The sequence below is a fragment of the Brassica napus genome, chromosome A4 (genome assembly GCF_020379485.1).
Source record: "Brassica napus cultivar Da-Ae chromosome A4, Da-Ae, whole genome shotgun sequence".
NCBI classification, from domain to species: Eukaryota; Viridiplantae; Streptophyta; class Magnoliopsida; order Brassicales; family Brassicaceae; genus Brassica; species Brassica napus.
In genome coordinates, this window is record NC_063437.1 from 16989102 (window position 1) to 17013324 (window position 24223).

Sequence of the window (24223 nt, forward strand, 5' to 3'; positions counted from 1 at the left end):
AAAACATGATGGGTCCGAACATGATATTATAACACCAGTTTCTTTTGTAGGACATATTTGGTTCTGATGTAGTCTCCACAGTCGATGCTAGTCTTCAAGTTTCTACCAACATCTTCAGAAACTGGTCGTCGAATCTTAAAAATATTACTACAAAGGTCTCTCTATCCATCTCATTTTAGATTTGATTAGTATATAACTTCTTCCGCTATAATAAGCTTCAAAAACCTGCATTAGGTGATAAAAAATGTAATGAACTAATTTTCTTTTTTAATAAACCTTGTGGACTGATCCGGTCGGTCTTGAAAGGAACACACTTAGTATTACAGAGTGGACTACTCTGAAAATATACCATACTGCTTTATCCGAGTTCGGAATGTTTTCCGACTAATGCAAAAGGATATACCGATCATCTGTTCCGGTCCACCATGTAAACCATTTGAACTAAAATTTAAATTTATATTGGCTAAGTAATGATAATTTAATTTCCACGTGAAATCGAACCCAATACTGATATGGATATACTCTAAGCCCCAAGAGATTGCAACTAGGCTACCGCTACTTGATTAAATATAATGAACTAAATAATTACATAGAAGAAAAATGCATTTTTAGAAGAACATATTTTTTATTTTAACAATAAATTTCTTTTGTTACAAAGTATTTTCATCTATATAGGATTGGTAAAATAGAGTACCTATTTTAATTTTGGTGAAAGAATTGGGAAACACCCTACCAGAAATGAATATAAAAATACAAATATATGTAGAATATAACACTCTTAGGTCTAAATTTTAATATATATTCCTCAGTCTTGAATTTTTCTCCTTACTCCTTCAATTCTCTCTACCACTCCCTTCACAGCAACATCAAAAGCATCTTCAAGTGCCTCTTCATCCGCTTTTTGACGGTTTGGTTTAGTGTACACAATCTTCGGAACCAATTTGATTATGTTTTCTCTCATACCAACTATTTTTTCATTCGGTATTCCGCGCAAAATATTTTCGATCTTGTTTTTTCCTCCGGTTCTCAGCTCTTTAACCAGTATATAAACCGAATATTCGCTATAGTTGCTTGGTATGTGCCATATATATTGCTTGTATGCGCTTCCTAGATTAAAGAAAACTGGAATACAACCAGCCAAGATCGAATCAAATATTGATCTTCTGGTTAACGAATCACCCGGCGGTTGTAAGCAGAAAACAGAGCTCTCGAAAAGCTTCATCAAACTGTTAGCTCTAACATCGCAGTCAAGAAACCTACAATTCTTGAAAGAACTCTTGCATTGTAGGATAACTTGAGTTCGAACCAAACCGTTCCGGCTTCTGCTCGGTCTTTGAGCTCCGGCGAATGAGAAGAGAACCGGTCGGGTTGCGAGTTTGATCTTATCTTGCCATTTGAGGATCTCAACGGCTGAAGTTGGATGAAAATAGGTTGGATAAGGAATAACAAACTCGTTGTGGCTAGCTGGACTTCGTTCGATGGTGAGGAAAGATAGATTATGTGACTCTGGTAAGAGCATTAAGTTAGTTCCCCATCCAGAATTATTGTCGGAATTTCGTCGGAAATCTCGTGAAATCCTACCGGTTACAAGGAAATGATCTTGACCTAACACAGCTGGATTTTCAATAAAATAGTTAATGATGTAGCTATGTGAAAAGAAATAATAGGCCGACAACATTGTAAGTAACGTTGGAAGCCCATAATACACACGTACAACATTGAAATACCATTACTTAGCAACCAACAAAGAACAAATTTGACCAAAAGAGTAAAAATACTCTCTTCATTTCCAAAATAAATATTTCAAAAACATTTCAAAATTATATGTTAACATTTTCATATATTTACTATGAAACGGAGAGTACATTAAATTTGAATCTCATAACTGAAATGTAATAGATTAAAACTACGATTATTTCCTTACAAAATAAATGTATTTTTGGATTTGATTTAAAGAATTTGTTGTGTTTTTTATATTTTTGTTGACATTTAAAGAAAAGTCGTCGGTGGTGAGGGAGGGAAGAAAAGTTATTGGTCAATGATTTAAATAAAAAAAAAACAAGCAATAATTGAATTAACGAACAGATAATAATAACAACAGGCATGCGTACCTTTCCACTGGGGTTGCTTTTTGAGCCATTTAAACAGTTCCTTCCCGGCGGCGTCTCTCTCAGCGACGTTACGCCGCCGTATATTTCGCCGGAAATCGAGACCAGCGTAATAAGGTACGAAAATAGCCGACGCCAGCGACGAGTTTCTCGTCAAGCACTCGTATCTCTTCATCTTCTCGTGGAAAATCACTTCAAGCATGAACTGATTAGTCCCGTACCAGCTCGGAGAGTAAACTCGGTCACCGTTAAGCTCTCTGATCGGAGGTCCGAAGCCGAAGTTCTCGACGTACTTGCACATACTGATCTTGTCGTTTGGTCTTGAAACCCTCTCGCAGTCTTGAAGGATGTCGATGTTGAATCGAGAAGGTAGGTTGTGGATATATATGTACCGGCCAAGACAAGAATCTTCTTCTACTTCCGATTCGGAGGTGGTGGTGGTGATGAGGACGAGTTTATTTTGGGAGAGACCAAGGAGGAGGAGAGCGATGGTGAGGAGAGAGAGGAGAAGTAAGAGAGTGGTTGGTTTCTTCTTCCATGGATGGTTCTTCATCGTCTTTGTTGTTGTGAATGTTTTGTGGTGTTCTTGATTTGACGATCCATGTCGAATTGAGAGAGAAAAAGTGAGAGAGTACACGCAAATGATATATCCCCTATATATTAAAATAGAAACATTACAACATATTTTGTAGCCACATGTCATCATCACAATCATTCTTAGAATCCTTAGAAAAATATGTTGGTCCATATAAATATATAATAAGCTTTTTATTAAACTAACCATAAATTAATCATAAATATTTTTCATTGTTTCCTTAAATAAAAATCACGGAATTACCTAATGTAGATAAAATATATATATAACAATTAATCATTTTTAATAATAAAGATTTGATAAAAATTAGTATATTCTCTATCATTTTTTTTTAATTTTAACTTACTAAAATAAATTAAATAACCACATTAACTATATTATAAAAATTTAGATTTTTTCGTATATTTTATATTTAAAATTTTTAAAAACGAATATAAATGACTTAAGTTGCTAAAAATCTTACATATAAATTTTTGTGATCCATGGTTTAAATTTATGTTATAACAAGATACAAATGATTACGAAATTACATAAGTAGGAAGTCTCATTTAATAAATATTATATATATATGTATATTAATAGTTTTTAAAAATAAATTATATACCATATAAAATACATAAGTATTTTAATTTCGAATTTGCTTTAAATCTTTTTGATAAACATTTTGAACAATTATTGACAACTTAATATTTAGATTTTAAATTTTGTATTGAATTTTTTAAAAATTATAAATTACTAAAACTATTAAAAATTCCACAATTTTTTTATTGTTATCATTAATTTTTTTTTTATAAATAAATACAAATGATCAAAAATAGTATGAATATAAAATATTGTTTAACAGATGTTAATATTAAAAATATACTATATATCTATGTTAATATCATTTAAACTTAATTTTATGCCATATAAAATAGAAAAAAAATGTTTGGCTGGATTAATAAAATTTATTTAAGTATTTGTACCAATTTAATTATATACGTAATAGTTACTAAATTTTTAATTATTCAATATATATTTATTATTTCATAATATATAAAAATGTAGAAGGGGAATTGCCACTAATACCACTTTCCTAATACCACTTTTCAACTTTACACTTTTCAACTTTACCATTAAAATTTTAATGACTAAAGTACCATTATACCCTTATTTAATCAAACATAAACATATGCTTTTTCCAACAAAAAATTTCAAATTCAAAATCCCCAAATTGATCGACGATTCCGGCGAGAGACTCGACGATTCCGGCGAGAGATTCAACGATTCCGGCGAGAGATTCGACGATTCCGGCGAGAGATTAGACGAATCCGGTGAGAGATTCAACGATTCCGGCGAGAGATTCGACGATTCCGACAAGAGATTCGACGACTTCGGCGAGAGATTCGACGACTTCGGCGATTTCCCCGGTGAGATTTGATTATTCAGGAGATGTTGACGTTCGACGAGATTTGGCGAAGACTACAAGCTCAACGAATAGAACAATCTATCTTAACGAACGTAACAAAGGTCAGAGGATAATAGATAATGATTTTCGTTTCTTTTCTGTAATATTTGCTTGGTTTCTCAAAATCGATCGGTTTCTGGGAAGGAGACGAAGTTTTTTTCATGAAGTTTTCAAATCTCAGATTTATAAAACCTTATAAATTTTTATTTATGAGGAACATAGTGTTATGTATTCTCGGAATGGGACTGTACTCCTTCGCCAGCCTCATCCCCTCCTCCACCGTCACCTTGTACTTCGGCAACGTGTCCTCCGTGAAAATCCATAACGCGACGTAATCCAATCCCACGATCCCGATCCTGATCGGCTCGTCGGTGACTATAGCCACCAGATCTTATTGTTCTGTATGATTCTGCAATCAACCTTAGGTTTTCATGACACTTTGCCAATGAATTACTTTGATATTTCCAGGCACAATATTTCAAAAATGGTATCGAAGAGATGGCTGGAAGAACCTTACGATGTGTGGCACTGGCCTTCAGAACCTATGAGCTTGAAAAGGTCCCAACAGGCTAAGAACTCTCAGACTGGGTTCTCCCAGAGAACGACCATATTTTACGATCTATAGTAGGCATAAAGGTGAGGATTAGTTTTGTTTATTTATGTTCATTTTTACTTTTATCTTAACATTAGTCAAATGTATACATCGTATTTGTTTAATTTCATAACAATAACCCACATATCATGGGCTGCAGTATTTTTGTAGTGTTTCTTATCAAATTATTTTCAAATGTGGATTCAGAATGTTGGTGTCAAAGTGCTTCTTTTGTTCGATTTAACCAAAAAAGCCCATTGCACAAATTATCTTTCTTAGCCTGCTAATAACGCTGCATGATGTTTGTTGATGTTCAGGTTCGTATGGTTACTGGTGACAACGTCCAAACTGCCAGGGCTATTGCTTTGGAGTGTGGAATAGTGACTTCAGATGCTGATGCCTCAGAGCCTAATCTTGGAATGGGCATGTGTATCCATCTGGTTTGTATATTTTTCGACTTCCTGACATTAGAGAGTATCTAATTGAGATATGCTTTGTTTTCCTGCAGAACATGAAGCCTCATCAAAATTGGAAACAACTGTTTTCCATAAAAAGACGCAGCAGTAGATCATTTCTTAGAGTAATGCAAGATATGTACATGAACCTCTTCTTTGGAGATGAAGTGTTCAAATACTTTAGGAGTTATGATAGTTAGAGGTGATCTTGCAGTTGAACGTGGATGGGAGATACTAGATAATATACAAGAGATTATAGCTGTTTGCAAAGTTGCTAGTGTACAGGTGATTTTGGCAGAGATCACAGATGAATGGCAGAAGGTCAAAAAATTTCACCAAAAGTAAACATGATCCTGCTAAATATTTATTTGTCTATGGAGTTTGAATATTTGTGGAGGGAGAGCTGTGTGATGTTGAACAAAGACAACTTATTATAAGCCTGTATAAATATTTTATAAGCCCTTAGAAAACTCTATTCTATAAATCAACTTATTATTATTTATAATAAATTAACTTAGAAATCCTTACAAACCAGTTCAGAAACTCTTATAAATTAAGTTATAAACCTTTATAATCCAAAACAAGTTTATAAACTCTGATAAATCAGTTTATAATCCCTTATAAGTTAATTTATAAAACCTTAGAAATTCATTTATAAACCACTTATGAATACTTAAAATTAATAATAGGGATTTATTATCAAAATGACTCATTTATGATTTCGCATAATCAACTATTGTTCAAACCAGTTCATAAAATCTTATAAATTAAGTTATAAACCTTTATAATCAAAAACCAGTTTATAAACTCTGATAAATCAGTTTACAAATCCCTTATAAGTTAATTTATAAACCCTTAGAAGATTGATGCATACACATGTCCAATTATTTATAAACCATTTATAAACACTTATAAATGACTTATACACCCTTATAAACCTTATAATTTGTTTAAATAATTTTATAAATGAAATAAAGACTTTTATAAATGATATATAAAAAAAACTCTTATAATGATTATTTATAAATTATTATAAATAAATAGCTGATATACCAATTATGAATTTTTTTGAAAAAATTATAAACTAATTTTAAAATATATTCTTTTATAGTTTCTATAAATTATTTGTTCTTAACCAATTTACAAACACTTAAATAATTATAAACTTCTATTAATGGGCACATTTGTTTATAGGAGTTTATAAATGATACACAAAACCTTCTAAATTCTTACAAAAGACATATCAGTTTATATATACTTATAAAATTTTATAAATTGATTTATAAGGTCTTATAAACTGATTTATGGTTTTTAAGGTGATTTTTGGGGTTTTAAGATAATATATTATTTTTATTAACTAATTTTAGTTCTATAAGTGTTATACACCGATTTATAACCCTTCTGATATTTTTCTAGCAGAATATATATTTTTCTAACAGCTCTAGAAGTGCCTCTAAACCGTTTATATACCTTTTATAAATTCTTATAAAGCCTTTATATTTTTTTATAACCCTTTATAAATGGTTTATAAACTATGAATAAATTTTTTTATAAATCTTTATAAACTTTTATAAATTATATCTTTATAATTGTTTTTTATAAATCTTTGTTATAGACCCTTAATTAACATTTTAGAAACCTATATAAACTTTTACAAATATTTATAAACCTTTATAAAAGGTTTATAATCTCTTTATAAGTTCTTATTAATTAACCTTATAAAATGATTTATGAACTCTTATAAAATCATTTGTATATTTATAAAAGATTTTATAAACTCTTATAAACTTTTGTAACTGGCTTTATAGACTTTTATAAATAGATTTATAGACTTTGAAATAGTTTGTTAACTATTATTACTGATTTTTGAATTACTTTTTGCTTCTTAATATTACCAAAGAGATATCCACTTTTGTAATCATAGGTACGTGAGGTAGGACTAGAGATAAGTGTGGAAACCTCTGGAAAGAATTAGCTATATTGCATTTAAGTTGAGATTGTTGGTTTTCCATCATAGTATAAGAAACCACAGTGAAGTGAAGTGAGCGTCCCTGCTGTTTTGTTGTGTTTTGGATGGCTTGGAAAGGAAACAACATGTGGATTTGTTCTGTTTTGTTACAATAAGATCTTATCCGTAATGAAGATAAAAGTCCCAAATAACTTATCTGTTAGGCTCTCTGTTGCAACCATGTTATACTATATGTCCAATGTTCTTCACATGCTTCCTTTTAACTTGAAAACAAAACATATCTTGATCTTCATCACATGAGCCATCAAGAGGATAATTCTAGGAAGAAGAACAGACATTTCCTGATTATTTCATAACATTAACCAATTGATAACTTATCTAGAAAAACACACATTATTTATGAAATATTAATCATCATTTTACAAGAAAAAGAAACGCTTCATCTTTTCTTTTCTCTTTATTCTTCTTATGCTTTTGTTCCTAAACAGTATTATGATGGCTATATAAACATATTCATCATTCAATTTTGATAACACAATCAGAAAATAACATTTATAAACCATTATAAAAAGAGTTATTTACCTTATTTCCTCTTCTTCATTCTGCCTTTCAACTTGCATGGGCTCCTCAACTTCTGTATCAGCTTCCATTTGTTCTTCTTCTCCTTCCTCAAGTGTCTGCCCCTATTACCAAGAGAGAAAAAAACAATAACAAATTTAGGATGGCTTATAATTTTTTTAAAATGATAGTCCAAATTTATAAGGGTTTATATATTAGCTTACTTCATTGATTTTTGATGTTTCTCTTTCTTTATCACCGTCGCCGAATTCAGCACCAGCTTCCACTTGTTGTTCTTCTTCATATTGTGTTTGCTCCTATTTCAAACAAAAATAAGAGATTTATAAATGCTTATAATATTAAAATAATTTAGCAATTTCAAATTTGATAAAGTCTTATAAAACATCAAAAACACAATGACCTTAGAGGTTTTGCTGTACATCTTTGTCTTATGTCCTGCTTTGTCGACCAATGTCTTCTGTTGTAAGAAAACATCCACAAATCCTTGTTCCCAATCGCTTTTCTTCACTTTGTATCCTTGTTGAACTAGTTGTACAACACTGTCAAAGTTCTTATCATCAGGATGTGTTGGGTTCACCAAATGTTTGAATTCCTCAGAGAATCCAAACATTGTAGTAACCACACCCTTTAACAAGGATAAAACAATATATTATAAGTCTCTGTAAATCTCTTATTTATAAACCATTATGAAACAATATAGTTAACTTAGTAATCTCATGTGAATGGCAGGAGCTAATGAGGGCATAACACAAGCAAGGTGTTAAGACAAGTGAAACATGCAAGTTCACACACAAAACACAAGCCAAGAAGAAACATATCAACCATTCTCAATAATCTAATGTGAATGTTAAGGGCTAGTGTGTGAATGATGCAAGCAACGTGTTACAGAAAAAGTACAAAATGAAAAATATTCTAAAATGTCTAAACACTTCACATTTTTTACCAAGGCGCCTGCTTGTAACGCTTTTTCAAGGAGTATGTTTATAAACCTCTTTCTAAACAATACAGTACGAATAAATTTATAAACTTTAGTAAAAACTCACATTATTTTTCTTCTCCACCTCCAACACTTCAGTAATTGTCGGAGCCCTTGTTGAGTCCCTACGTAGACATAACGGATCTGCAGAAGAGGTTTCCTGGCAGAAACCCAGATTTATAAGTGGTTATAATTCCTTATAAATCATTGACTTGTATTTATCAACAATCTCATGAAACCCAGATTTATAGGGGGTTATAATTCCTTAATATTCAGTTTTCACTAACGAAAATTATCTCTTCCTTAATATGCAATTTTCACTATCGGAAAATCTCTTTCTTAGCCGGAACCATTCAGATCAATCTTAATATGACTTCAAAACCAGATTTAAGTTTTCAAATACTCAATGTTTTCACTCTCAATGTTTCACTATCAAATATGTTTCTCTTAGATCGACATCTTTAAATGTGATATCTAAGAGAACCTTGTTTGATTGTTCGATAAGAGAAAGCACAAAATCGAATCAAACAAAAATACAAAAATTAGAGACATACAAGTTGTGAATCACGTATAGGAGTTGACATCTTGGAGATTTTGAATCGATTTCGTCGCCAGAAGTCGACGGTGAGAAAAGTCGACGGAACTAGACGGTGAGAGAGACGCCGAAACTAGATGGTGAGAGAGACACCGGAAATCGATGGTGAGAGAGAGAGACGACGGTGAGAGAGAGACGATGGTGACTCGGGGAGAAGGAGAGAAACCGATGGTGGAGAAGAAGATAAGGTAAGGGTATTATTGCCTTTTGCTCATTAATGAAAGTGGTATTTCTGAAAATGTCCTTAGACTAATGGTAAAATTGAAAAGTGGTATCCAACAAAGTGTAAAAGTAAAATTTCCCCAATGTAGAATACTTGAAAATAATTTATATATAATATTTATTCCGCGCCTATTAAATAAATGTTGATTGGGTGATAAAAGTCTTGTTTCGTATATCAAATAGACTTATTTAGTTTCATATATTTCTTCATTTTTTTAAAAAAATCATATATGCCATCTGATTAGAAACTTCTTACAATTGTTTTTTCAAAATTCAGTATGTGGTCAATGGGGTATGGTTTACTATGGACATTAATAATATAAGCTTTTCAATCACCAAATAATGTGACTAGCAAGATATCATTTCTTATTTTGTTACTACTTAATTATAAGTAATTAAGATCCACAAAATCATATATTCATATTACTGTAACTTATGTGTAGTATAAATTCATATATATATATATATATATATATATATATATATCAATTTTTCTATTAAATGTCTACCACCAAATCATATAACTAATAAATAATTTATTAGTTTGTTACTACTTCTAAATAAATATTTAAGATCCACAAAAATATAAAAACAAACCAAACTGTACGTCTTATGATTGTTATCCAAAACTTAAGTTTCTTGATGTATGGCATTATTTGACATAAAGGTCTAACTAAACTCAGACAAAGACTCTTGCGACAGACTCAACCGGCTTGATATCGACCTCTCGCAACTCTAGTTTTAGCCCTTTGCCTCCTCCATTCGCCAATGGATGGATCCCGAGCTCTGGCCCTGACATGTACGCCCTTGCCTCCCTCTCTCCTTCGATCGATACCCCAAAGCGCTTCTCTGTCTCTGCATCCATAATTATATTTTCCAAATCCAATCATAAGCTACCAACGGTCCTAACTATATTTTGCCATATCAATATTCAATACCCTTAATAACCCTCAGCCACTTTATCGTCATAAGCTTCTAATGACCTTATACTACACTATGCCAAATATCTATATCAATACAAGTGTTACTAAACAGGTATAGACGCCTATAAATTTAATATGAATATAAATTGATGAAAATTTTAGATGTAAAATAACAAAGTAAAACCGTAAACTTTTATGATTTTCAAATTGAAAAATATGAAATGATATAAGTTCATCTACGGATTTTCTTACCCTGAATCATCTCGTGGAAAAGTTGGCCATCGCGGGTAACGGCCATCATGACATTAGGTAAACCAATGGGAAGATCATGGCCCAAATCAACTTGCCAAAAGTGGAAAACCTTGCCATAAGTCTTAGCGACTTTGTCAAGATCTTGACGCTGAATGGGACCAGGAACACCAGGCATGAACAAGAACCCTCCTTTCACTTCCCACTCGTGCGTATGCCAAAGTTTCTTCTCTTCATCAGGCAAAGTCATGAACAACTTCTCTGTAACTATGTACTCCAATCCGATCAGACGAGCGTTTGCATCCGGACCATCGTAGATCAGACATTGGCGCATATCTTCGTTCACGTGACTGCAGAAATGGTGAGCCTCCACTTGTCGTGTCATGTCGTAAGCATAGAAATGGAACCTGCCAACCATCCGAGTATGTATAACAATTAACAACATTATAGCTCAAATCGAATCTTCAACGGAAAACGAATCAAACCTTTTGCTATGAGAGATTTTTGCCATCGAAACTCAAAAACTCAACAGAACCAAACAAGAATTCACAACATACCTCATCTGTTTTATTAAATAAATATTTGACAAATAGATATCATTTTTAATAAGTTTGATATGATATTCTTTCTTTTTGCCAATTTTGGTTAAGATTGATGCTTATTTATATATATTAGTTTTTCCTAACTTGTTTCAAAGAATACGAAAAAAGGTCGGACAGTTTTGTTATTGAGATCAAACAAGTTACTAATTAGATCCATGGTCTTTCTCAAAAAAAAAAATCCATGGTAACACAATATAGAGACAACTTAGAACCATCATATGCAATCATTATTCATATGTTTTTTTAAAAGAAAAACATGCAATCACATGTTGTTTTGCTTTCAAATTGAGAATTACAATCAAAGAGAGGGTAAACAAAGTAGAACTAATAGAGTTTGACAGGGTTTACGTACGCGCAGAGATGTTGGTGGATTTGGTTAACCGGAGCAAAACTTTGCACGGCGGAGGTGGCGGTGTCGACTATGGAGGTGCCGGTTTTCGCTGCCTCCCCTGGAACCTCCGGGCCAGGCGTAGTAGATGAGTGAACTGCCTTCTCCATTTTAATAAAGTTATTTGATCTTCCTCTCCAGAATTTCCTAAGCAATCAAACAAACAGAGTTATTGCAAAGGGAAATAGATCATGCTTGCATATGTGTGGGTGTGATCTATGAAAAGGGGTGGAGTGTATGCATGAAGTGTAACATGTGGCAAGCTGACAAGGTTACACTTGTGTACCTCAGCTTTTGTTTAGGATGGTATAATAAGAATTAGTCAGATGGTTAAAAAGCTGATTATTTAAGTGTTTGACAAAAATTATGGTACGTAATACGCTGTGAATGATCGATTTAGCAATAGCCAAGTATTGCCGTAAAGCTAGAAAGTCGTGAATAGTTTCCTTCTAACGCAAACAAGTAAGATCTTTGAATTTCCATATGTTTACTTCTGGTGCAAGTAACGCAAAGACAAAATACAGAAAAGGGTCTTGTACGGTTTCAGAAGTCTCTAAAACTCGTTTTTGGGACAGCTTTGAGCCTCTTCTCCCTCTGGCTCGGCCTCTTCCCCTTCTTCCACGTCTCACGAAGGACCTCCCATATGGTTCACTTCAACCCGTGAGAGCAGAAACTCATAACAGAGAACACATCCTTGATGCAGAGTGGTTCTGGCATTGAATAGATCACGAGCTCGAAGTTGTCTAAGAAGCAAGTGATTGTATGAAATGAAACGTCAAACTACTCTCGAGTGCACCAACAAAAATTAGAGACTCGAGTAACTAATAGAGACTTGAAAGCGTAATATACCACAAACCTGGCTCTGATACTATATTATGTAGAGATAGTTTGCTATGAAAATGAAGATATTTTCATTAAGTGTTGATGGTCGGTCAGCTTTACAATCATATATAATTATATATACATGTATTTACTAAACCGAACTAAACCAATTCACAATTAAATATGATGAACCAGCTAAAGGAAACCGGTCATCTCCAGTACTCTTGATTTGAATAACACATATATAGGCCAGAGAGAACCTAAACAGATGTTAACTCTATAATATGCTTCAAAAAAAAAACTCTATAATATGCTTTGAAGCCTCTGAACATCCCATCAAATGCATGCACATCTTTACTGCAAAACGAAACGAGAAGAATCATTCTCTATCATTGAAGGTGACAATACCATACTTCAACAGAGATTAGAAATCGTATTAAAGTCATTGACGACGATGCTCGAATCCGGTCAAAACCTAAGATCAGGCGTTCCAAGAGCTTTTAGACGAAGACGCAAAATTGCATAAAGGCAAACAAAATACACACGAGTTTTGAGTGATATCTAAACCGTTTACTGGTTTATACAAATAATGATTGGTACTTTGAAATTGGTTAAAGGGAACTTTTCTAACTTTTTTTCTCCAAAATATACCAACTTAAGAAAAATACATGAACTAAAATTCTAATCTTTTTTTTTTGGATCAAACTAACTAAAATTCTAGTCTAAGAAGACATAAATATCTATTATCAAGTTATAAACTCATATATATATTTAATAATAATTTTTAACTCTTTATAAATTCAACACAAAACTAATAATTTTAAATTTTTAATAAATTTACATAGAGTAATTATGTATAATATGATTTTATAAAATTTCACCTAAAATATATTTATTAAATTATATGTAATAAAGTTTTTATAGGATTTATAAACTCTTAAGTGTATATTTATGCAATTTTAACTGTTAAAATAATTTATAAAAATAGAAATGATTTATTAAAGACTATAAATGATTTCAATTTATTTATACACTCTTAAAAGTATTTTTTCTTTTACTTTATAGTTTTACATAAATTATATATTTTGTAAGTCAGGTGTAACTAGATTCTTCTAATGTTCATACATTTATTGCATCTTTATTTTACTACAACATCCTAAATCCTTTTTTTAACTGCATCCAAAATCCCATATTTAGGAACTTTTAAAATGTTATCTCAGTTGTTTTCTTATTTTATTGAAAAAGTTAATACTCGAATTTTATTATCACGGTTCCTTTAAACACCAACATAAGATGCACACCTATACAGACTAAATTAGAAAAAAAAATATTAAGAAGATAGAAGGATTTTTAATTATGTTATCATTTTAAACTCAGATTTAGAAACTACATTAATAATAAATATTCATAAAAAAGTTTTATTTTGAAACCGAACTATGCAAGATATCACAAATCTGAATCGAATCTCTAACAATTTTAAAATACAAACCCGTGAATTTTTATGTTTTTTTGGTAAAACAAGCCTATGAATTTGATAAATTTGATGCGGAAGAAATGTTAAAAGATTAAATTTAAAGACAATATAAAATTATAAAGAGAAGTAGATAATAGCTACTTATAGGGATAGATTTGAGTCAAATTTTCCAATTCAGTATGAACTTTTTTTGAGAATTAACGAACTAAAGATTTTCGCAAAAGCATTTCTAAAATTTCAGATTCTAAAATTTGAGTTTTATCTGCTTATGTAAGCTTTAAATTATCAAACATTTAAAATAAAAAAATTCTATTCCAGTAAATTATTTGCGAAAAATCATGCTCTATTATGAGTAAAAAGAGATTGACAAAAAAAATTGAGTTTAAAAACGACACAACAATCCGAAATTTTAATACAACCTAAAATTTTATTTTCCCATCCCTCCTAGATTTTGGTCTACCATGGAGAAAGTAAAAAGCAAGCAATAAAAGGGCAATGTGTCTTGTTGTAGTGACATATCATCTTTCCCTTTCAATATGTTTTCTTTTTCCGGCTTTTTATTTCTTTATTCATGTATATAAATATAAATCTATAGAGCCTTTAAATTCTGTATTTATTAGTTAACCTATATTGTTCTTTTCTTGAAGCAAAATATTTGGGCGGAATATCCTCTACTAAAGTCTACTGATATCAAATAATTGTAACGATACCTACGCTGTCTGGCTGTTCAAATTTCAGTATGAAATTGTAACAAAAGAATACTTAAAATCACATCTAAGCCGTACAATTATATGGAGACTTCTCCTAATTTTCCATATCAAAAACTAATATATAAAGAGTTTATTTACAGTTATTAATAAAAAAATTTAACTGGTGAGTTCTTAAGAATGATGATAAATCGTAGCTAAAATTTAATCATCAGATGATATATGCGCTAGCACATAAATTAAGTTAATAGAATGGAGCTGCACATTCGTAATAAAGTTACAAATAAGGCGATCGACATTATATTTACAAAAAGGAAAAGAAACCATTCAAAACATTGTCATTACTTTAAGCAAAAAAAAAACATTGTCATTACTGTTTCTCAAAATAAACGAAAATTGTATTTTCATCTTTTCTGTTCATATGATTTACGTAATAAATAGAAACAATACATCGAAATTAAGGATTAGTGTTTCTTTCAAAGACACTTTCTATTAACAGTCTACGAAGCTCACCCGCATATGAGCATGCATGTGTGCGCACATGACGTAGATCCAAATGACTATGTGCATGTGATAGTGGAATAATGGAGAAACGAGTACTGCATATCGGAGGGTTATTTAACGTACAAGATAGGAGTATACTCACTTATGCATTAAAATCAATAAGATACTAGCTTTGATTTTTAAAAGACACATTTTTAGTTAATCATAAATTAGATGTTTATTCTAGATTAAATAAATATAGTCAAATGTATATACTCAAAGATTTTTATGGAATTTTTATCAGTACTAGACGTTTAAATTAATATACTGAAATGTTAAAATTTTAAATTATGTTACGTTTTAGCTTGTAGTACCCTATATATTATAAGGTTTTTAACATATATGACGGACTTCTGTTTTATTGTAGTCTGATTGACAAAATCATAATTTTCTCCATCAAGAATTACTTGGTGATTATATTTCTATAAGTTTAGCACCAAAATAAACCCTAGGGTCTAGACAATAGATTGCATACTAGTATTATAAAGCTAAACTAATACTATAAGTAACCGAAAAATAATTTGAAGGTGGAATAAAATTAAAAGCGGAAAAAACCAACATTGTGAGGCAGAGGCTTGGGATGGGAAAGAAGAAATGATGGAGGCATGTTTGGCATCTGGCCATCTAAAGGCCAAAAACTATCATATCCAAATATTTAATTACTTTGTCTTTTTTAAAGTAAAAGAATCCGTTCGATATTATAACATCAATGACTACCCATGCATATATTATACTTATACATTGTATACATATATATTAATATGTTTGAAATCACGTTTAATATAATCCTTATGTATGTATATAGTCATTGTCATCCAGCGAGATTAAACGTGAGGGTCTTGTTCAGAAAAAAAAATTAAATTATACACGTGATAGATGTATAGCAGTTGAATGACAAATATATGTCCATATATTTACAAGAACTTTTAAGGGGGAGAAAATGTAAAGTTATAGTATGTTTATAGAAGAAAAGGTAAGACTATACCATTATTATAGTTTATAATATATAGTGATTAACTTTTTGCTCCTTCCTTAATCCAAAATGATTTGGAAGACTCCCTTTAACATCCTTAAAATTTCAACATTTACGAGGCAGTCAAAAGCAACCAAGATTCATCTTGTTTTACAGATCCTTCAAAGTTCGCACATATATTTAATTAATTGCTTAATACTTGAAATCTTGCGTAGAATCCCTTTTTGTCGAAGGCTATGTAATGCCCATTCGGTTATGGACGCGGGTCATGTCATGTTATTTAGCATTTTGAGAATCTTAAGAATTTATGTTTGTTTGTGTCATTGGTATATGTTAACCATTTTAGACATTGAGAAACTGCACCCAATAACCCAAAAAAGTAAAATTAACAAACTAACTAAAATATCAGTCCCTCTTTTTTTCTTTTCTTTTTCTATCTCTTTAAAAACTATTTTTTATTTGTTATTTCACAAATAACCCCTAACATATTAAAAAAAATTACATAGAATTTCTGCAAGTTACATTAGAATTTTTTTTGACTAAAATTACATTAGAATTTTCATATTTTGGTTTATGGTTGACCTTATAAAGACAAAATAATGTCTTTGGTTATAAACTCAAACTTTCAAGAATTTATGCCGTCTCAATATTGCATTTTCTTATGTGAATTGTTACTTTTATAGAAATAAATAGTATTTTTTTTGTCAACGAAATAAATAGTATTTTGAATGCAATTTTATGATTAACTGAGAGCTTTGTGCAGCTCAAAGCATTTTTTTATGTGGATAAGTATTGACTATTGTAACATATCGCACACAACATTAACACCACATTATCATGTTCAAAAAAAAAAAAAAACATTAACACCACATTATTGCATACGAATTCGAGTGTTTTATTATAAAATAATATATTGATGTCAAATAATAATAATAAACTTTTCGTAGTCAACTTACGTACTATATTTATTTTGGCGATTAAAAAAATTATGTCCTTATCTTGGTACCTTGTAGGTTTTCTTCGACCTATTTATGATACAAAGACATAGACATAGACCTCTCGATTCCCCAACATCACTCATTTTATTTATGTAGGTTTTCAATTCTGATATTCAGAATAAATAATCATTAGTTTAGGATCACATCAAAGATTACGATTGCTTTAACTATTGGTACCTTTTTTTTTTGGTAAAAAAAAAATAGTTAAAAAATTGCTTTAACTATTGGTACCTTCGTTTCATAACACGAGTGTTGCAGGATTTTCTTAATACAAGTGTTATCATTTTCATTGAAAGCCAGTTCTCAAAAAAAGTTATCATTTTCATTCTTTTTTGATAAAAAAAATTTCCTATTGAAATGCATACAAAAATTTACAAGCTATGACCTAAGGACACGATGAGAGCAATAAGATTAAACATACTCTTAATATAGTAGAATGGCTTTCGAAAGCTAAAGAAACAGCAAGTGATTTTAGTAGCTTTCTTCATAACAGTAACTGGATGAAGAATCGGTTCTCTGGTTATGGTATTGGTATAGTTTTGTCATCCATATCGGTTCTTTGAGACAATGGTTTGTCCAATTCAATTTCAACTTCATCCATGAGAGTTGGATTTAACCTTGGTTTACGAGTAAGCATAAGTTTATATCATGATCTTGAAAGAAATGTGGTTTGGGATAATTTTTAGATCCACCCAAACCTGGACAGTGAAGATTTCAAAGATATAGAGCTAATTTTTTAAGGAAGAATTTCCTTTTTGAATGCATATTTAATTTTTTTTACATTTATCCATATTATTTAAGTTTTTACAGATTAAAAGTGTATCAGTTGGGATATGATATATATGTTATCTCAATATGTGCTACCTATAACAAAACATTAGTATTGTAATATTTTATAATTTAATTATATAATTACCTTATATTAAAATAGTATACAAAAATCGGCCGATTGGAATATTTTTTCTTAAAACATTTAAACACAATGAAATTGCATCAAAAGTAGGATATCCGACTTGAAAGTTAGAAAATATCAAAATTAACCAAATTATTTTTAGTTGATATAAAATAGACAATTCCGAATATATGGCTAACACGACCTAGTATGAGTTTGACACGTAATTTTAGATATCTGAATTACTTGAAATTCACCTGTTATGACTTATGATATATGTTACTAGTATTATTTTTGTTTTTTTGAAACACAATACTCGTATATATTGCCTAATTACCAAGTTTTTAATGTAGTTTGAGCCAATTGACTCATATTTTAAAATCTAAGAAATATACATGTTTTCTGTCCTCATCAACACTTGCAAGTTCTTATTCTCAAACTCAGTTCAAACTAGTATCTAAACCATTTATAATTGATATATCATTTTTAGTGATTAAAAATATTATAATTTAACAATAATTAACATGGAGTTTAAAATATATTAGGTCCAACAGTATAAATTATTCAAATGCTACAAGATTTTAGAAAATTATTTTCAACTTTATTTTAAGAAATAATAACAGACAAAACCATCAAAGCTTATTTTTTTGAATTATCCGTTTAATATTTGATTCTCACATGCTGTAATCGAATCAGGTTAAGTATAATTGTAATTAATTAATTTTTCTTTAAAAAAAAGAGACACACAAGGGGCTGAATAGTCCAAGGTAAGGCTCCTTCCTCTCTGCGCTTTATTCTGTTCAAGTCCGCTTCTTTTTTACTTTGCCGTTTCACTGAGAACGAGGCTCACATTCTTTCTCTCTCTCTCTTTCTCAATCTCAGAAGAAGAAGCAGCAGGACCAAGTAAAAAGCTTAATCACACACACACTCTCTCTCTCTCTTAAAATCACTTTTGTTTTCTCTCTCTCTCCAAAATCTTCCTCATTGTCTTTGGCTGCTTCAAGAAACTGTTGTCTCTTCAACACTTTCTCTTCCTCTGCTTATTACAAATCAACAACAAAAAAAAAGTCTTTTCTTTTTGTCTCTCTTGGGAGAAAGAGTCTCTCAAATTAAACCCATTTTAGACAAAACCGTTAATCCTAATCCAGCTCTGTCTTTGCCCTCATTAGCTTCTGTCTGAGATTCAAAGAAAGAAGCCAATTCTTCTTGTCAACAGTGATTCAACTAAAAGCCCCAAACTTGCTCAACATTTTTCAATGGAGTGAGTCGACAGATCCAAGAACAAACAGATACACAAGTAAGAAGCAGCAATGAGAGACGACAAATCCAAGAAAAGCAAGGTATTTAATTTTTTTTTTGCATCTTCTTGAAATCTCATATAAAACATTTTTAACTAAACCCTTTTATTGATTTTGTTTTTGGGTTATTGAATGAAGCTGTCATGGTCAAAGAAGATGGTGAGGAAATGGTTCAACATCAAAAGCAAAACAGAAGAGTTTCAAGCTGATGTTTCTCTTCCTCAAGGTACCCAAAACTTTCACTCCTTTTTTTTTTCTGAAGAGGCGTTTGTTTAACTGCAATCTTTTGTCTTTTTCTTGAGCAAAGAAACAAACAAACAGTTTCTGTTTCTTCTGCTTTAACTTTAACCACCGCTCTCCCTAGAAATTAAAGAGTTGTGATTGACTTAGTTTTTGCTGGTACTAGTTGTAGAAGTTGAGCACAGAAGTAGCATCTCAGAGAAGGAGCCTTCCACAATCAAGAAGAGCAAAGCTGGTAAAAAAAAAACATTCATCAAACTAACTACACATACATATATGCAAAAGTTTGTTCTTATGACTCACTGAGTTTTGACAGAGAAACTCAATAAGAACTGGGAGCAGCAAGCTAGACAAAGGAGGATGAACTATGAGAACCCAAGAATCATTGATGTCCAAAACTACAGCATCTTTGTAGCTACATGGAACGTTGCTGGACGCTCTCCTCCTGAAGATCTAAACCTTGACGAGTGGCTTCACTCCTCAGCTCCTGCAGATATATACGTACTAGGGTATAGTTAGTTACTACCACATCTTCTCTTTGTTCAAGAACTGTTCTTAAAATGGTCTTTGTTTTCATTTTGTAGATTCCAAGAGATTGTTCCTCTTAATGCTGGTAACGTTCTTGGAGCTGAAGACAACGGTCCCGCCAAAAAATGGCACTCCCTCATAAGAAAAACACTCAACAACCTCCCAGGAACAAGCAGCCTCTCTCACACTCCATCTCCCATCCCTGTCCCCATTGCAGAGATTGATGCTGACTTCTCTGGATCTTCTAGACAAACCTTCTTCAACAGACGCTCTTTCCAGACCCCAAGCATCTGGAGAACGGACGAGAACGACTCTTCGGCCACACAACCACCGCTTGAGCGTCGTTTAAGCGTGTGTGATCGTGTCTTCTTCAGTCATAGACCGAGTGACTTTGACCCTAGCTTCAGGTGCAGTCACAGGCCTAGTGATTACTCTAGAGCAAGTGATTACTACTCAAGACCGAGTGATTATTACTCTAGAGCGAGTGATTACTCTAGGCAGAGTGATGTCTCTCGGTGTAGTTACTCAGATGATGATTATGCTCCAGGGGATTCACCAAGCACAGGCTTGTATTCGCCAGGGTCGAACGAGAATGGTTCTAGAATCTCTTGGAACTCTTCTCAGTATTGTTTGGTGGCTAGCAAGCAGATGGTTGGTATCTTTTTGACAGTTTGGGTGAAAAGTGAGTTGAGAGAACATGTCAAGAACATGAAAGTGTCTTGTGTTGGGAGAGGATTAATGGGTTATCTTGGAAACAAGGTAAAGCTCTTGTGCTGCTTCTACTATCACTTGAGTTAGTTGATGGATTGTTTAAAATGTGCTGTTATGGTTCTTTGTAGGGATCAATCTCTATTAGTATGTTGCTTCACCAAACAAGCTTTTGCTTTGTCTGCACTCACTTGACATCAGGACAAAAGGAAGGAGATGAGCTGAGGAGAAACTCTGATGTGATGGAGATACTCAAGAAGACAAGGTTTCCTCGTGTCCAGAGTTCTGCAGGAGAGAAGTCTCCAGAGAATATACTTCAGCATGAGTAAGTGAATCCTGAGTCTCTTGGAATGAGTCCAATGTTTTGTTTTGTACTTAAATGTTTTGTTTCCATTTGATTCAGTCGAGTAATATGGCTTGGTGATCTGAATTACCGGATAGCACTCTCTTACCGATCTGCTAAAGCACTTGTTGAGATGCAAAACTGGAGGGCATTACTAGAGAACGACCAGTTAAGGATAGAGCAGAAACGAGGACATGTGTTTAAAGGATGGGACGAAGGGAAGATCTACTTCCCACCAACTTACAAATACTCAACTAACTCAGATAGATATGCAGGAGATGACTTGCATCCCAAGGAGAAACGTCGCACTCCTGCTTGGTTAGTGTTTCTTTAATTCACAATCCTATAATCAAGAACCATGTACTGATCTGAGTTTCTGTTTTTCTTTGTGTTATTAAAAAAGGTGTGATCGAATACTATGGTATGGAGAAGGACTGCATCAGTTATGTTATGTAAGAGGGGAGTCAAGATTCTCGGATCATAGACCAGTTTATGGCATATTCAGCGCAGAGGTTGAGTCAAATCACAAGAGATTAAAACGAGCCACGAGCTACTCTACTTCAAGGGTCCAAGCTGAAGAACTCTTGCCTTACCCAAGAGGATACACCGAGCTAACTTTTTTCTAAAAGGTTCAGTGACCATCTCTATCCATAGAACTAACCAGAAAATTAGGAGATTGCAGATAGAATGTAGTGTCAGTGACATGAACCTATCGAGGGTGGTAGACTAGTAGTAGTTGTTGTTGTGGTCCTGAAAACTCATAATAGAGACTTAAGTCTATTTAAGACACTGGTCTGCATTTATATACATCAGCCAAGAAAGTAGCCCACACGTTTCTCCTATTATATCATTTAAGGCACTGGATATGATTTGATGGGATATGATTATCTCTGCATCGTCAGTGAAAACAACTGATTAGGAAACTGTAAGATTCGTTTGTATCATTCTTGATAAAGAAAAGATTCTGAAAATCTTGTAAGAGTTAATTATTGTGTATGTATCTTCATCATATCTTGATCACTTATGGTATATGATTTTATTCGGCTTTTGTCAGGTGTATTAAAGTTTTTTTTTAAAATTTATTGTTGGTGTTTGAAGCTTTGAAGAGTGATGGAGACATTACATTGCTTCTTTTAACACAAAAGGAAACAGGTTTGGTCCAACTTCTCTTATGTCTGTTTCCGGTTTGGTATTTTTTTTTAACTTAACGGGTGAAATTTCCGGTTTACAGGTGTAGAAAAGGGTTGTAATTTTGTCTTGGTTAATCTAATTTGGCGTATCAAATCAAACCGGTTCTTTTCTTTTCATGGATCTTCTAACTTTTGAAGAATTGATTAATCCCAAGGTAATTTTATTTTGGTAAATTATAAAACATGTGTTATGTGAAGGATTATGAAACTGATAGATGGAAGTGTTTTTACAATCCATCTTTTTTTTTAGTTTAATGCTTAGTGAATATTTTTTGCATATTATTATAAGTGAAGTGTGGTCACATCTTCCCTAATGATAGTGTAATGCTTGTTGTATAAGTTTAGCCGTGTAACAAAAAGATTATGCCAAAAAGAAAGCATTATTTTATTTTTTTATTCATTCTCATTGTTTCCTTTGCGAAGAAAAAGTAAAAGAATCTAAAGATAACGTCTTGTGATGATCGTTGTACTGAAAAAGTTAAGGTTTCTTGATAACCTCGAAGCTCACTCATTCTCTGATTCGATACTGGACTTTATAAAGTCAATGATTATTTTCTACTATCATGCACACATTGAGTCATGGAATTGCGTACTCACACAAACTCAATCATCACACTTGAGTTATGATTTATGATGATTACTGTAATTTAAACAGTATAAATTAATACATGATTAACATTAGTGAATTGAAAGTGGGTTGCACGGTCATCCCAAACACATGCATGTACATGTAATACGTAAATGATAAATCCTAATTTCAACCTAATGTAATATGTAAGTAAACCATTTGATCAATAAAGTAAAGTCATATAAAAAGTGGAAACAACGTAAAATCAAATAACATCTTTCACCAAAAAGAAAAAAAAAACATAAAATCAATAATTTTTTTTTGTAATTTATAAATTCGAATGTGGTAATTCTTAAATTGTTTTGAGAGAAACGAAGTCAACTATTTGATCACTAAAATCTGTCAAATCAACATATATAACACATTAACACCTAAGTACCTAATGCAAAATTCTAATGTAAACATATATATATATGCATTATTTATGCGTGCAAAAAGTTTAATAATTTTCAATCATTAGTTTGAGTTTATTCACTGTGACTTGATCAAATATTTCTATCATATTTAATGTTGTTGATATAGTAAAAATGAAGTGTATGAGAGAGAATATTACGAAGAGGTAATTGTAGATGGAAATGATTGAAAAGGAGCATGAAAGTGAAGAGAGTGTGTTGTGTAATATCATGCCTTTCTCTTCTTCCTATATACTCATGCTTTCTCTTGTTTCAGCTTTCGTGATTACAACAACACTTGTAAATTCCCTCCCTTTTCATTTCATTTACCTGAACATATAAAACACAAAATCAAAAACATTCTTGTAAAATGTGAAGTCAGAAAATGATCAGTTATATATTTTTCATGGAAATTCCTATTTTACGGAATATGAACAATTCAATAAAGAAGGAATGGAAAGTGTGGTCCATAAGTGTATATCAAAATGATTTCACTTGTGTACCCTATCAAAGTTACTCCTACTAAGAAATGAAAATTTATACATATACTGTATGATTTATACTTTATAGGAGTGGACACTTAGATATCATTTCTTTTGTCAATAGAAAAAGATTGCACAGTTATAAAGTGATTTAACATACAGATGAAGTTCACAGAAAATTGTATTCAGAATTGTTTCATACTAATCTTAATTGTATAGCAATAACTTCTATGAATTAATAGGTCAGCCTTATTCAAGCAACCTAAAAGAAACTGAATACGATTATGATATATAATGTACATGTA

At 31.8% G+C, this 24223-nt stretch overlaps 2 protein-coding genes and 1 pseudogene across 4 annotated transcripts; 1 reads left to right on the forward strand and 2 right to left on the reverse strand.

Annotated features, from left to right (window-relative positions):
• Positions 1 to 612: 612 nt before the first annotated feature.
• LOC106446988 lies at positions 613 to 2711 on the reverse strand (annotated as a pseudogene).
• Positions 2712 to 10054: 7343 nt separating this feature from the next.
• Positions 10055 to 11893, reverse strand: LOC106450068 (oil body-associated protein 1B-like). The gene is made up of 3 exons (XM_013891728.3): positions 11665 to 11893; positions 10714 to 11117; positions 10055 to 10393 (listed from the first exon to the last, which is right to left on the reverse strand). The coding sequence occupies exons 1-3, from the start codon at positions 11808 to 11810 to the stop codon at positions 10218 to 10220; spliced, it is 726 nt and encodes a 241-aa protein (XP_013747182.2). The 5' UTR covers positions 11811 to 11893; the 3' UTR covers positions 10055 to 10217.
• A 7005-nt stretch (positions 11894 to 18898) lies between these two features.
• LOC106446986 (type IV inositol polyphosphate 5-phosphatase 7) lies at positions 18899 to 22816 on the forward strand. Of its 3 annotated transcripts, none has more exons than XR_007339242.1 (10): positions 18899 to 19449; positions 19546 to 19633; positions 19814 to 19882; positions 19964 to 20156; positions 20232 to 20934; positions 21015 to 21208; positions 21287 to 21544; positions 21630 to 21855; positions 22281 to 22378; positions 22458 to 22816. XR_007339242.1 is itself a non-coding variant. In XM_048778391.1 (8 exons), exons 1-8 carry the CDS (start codon positions 19420 to 19422, stop codon positions 21850 to 21852), a joined length of 1758 nt encoding a protein of 585 aa, XP_048634348.1. In that variant the 5' UTR covers positions 18899 to 19419; the 3' UTR covers positions 21853 to 22272. The 3 variants fall into 3 exon arrangements, 1 of the variants encoding a protein (XP_048634348.1); XR_007339241.1 differs by having other exon boundaries at positions 18900 to 19449; positions 22325 to 22378; XM_048778391.1 differs by lacking the exons at positions 22281 to 22378; positions 22458 to 22816 and having other exon boundaries at positions 21630 to 22272.
• Positions 22817 to 24223: the final 1407 nt, after the last annotated feature.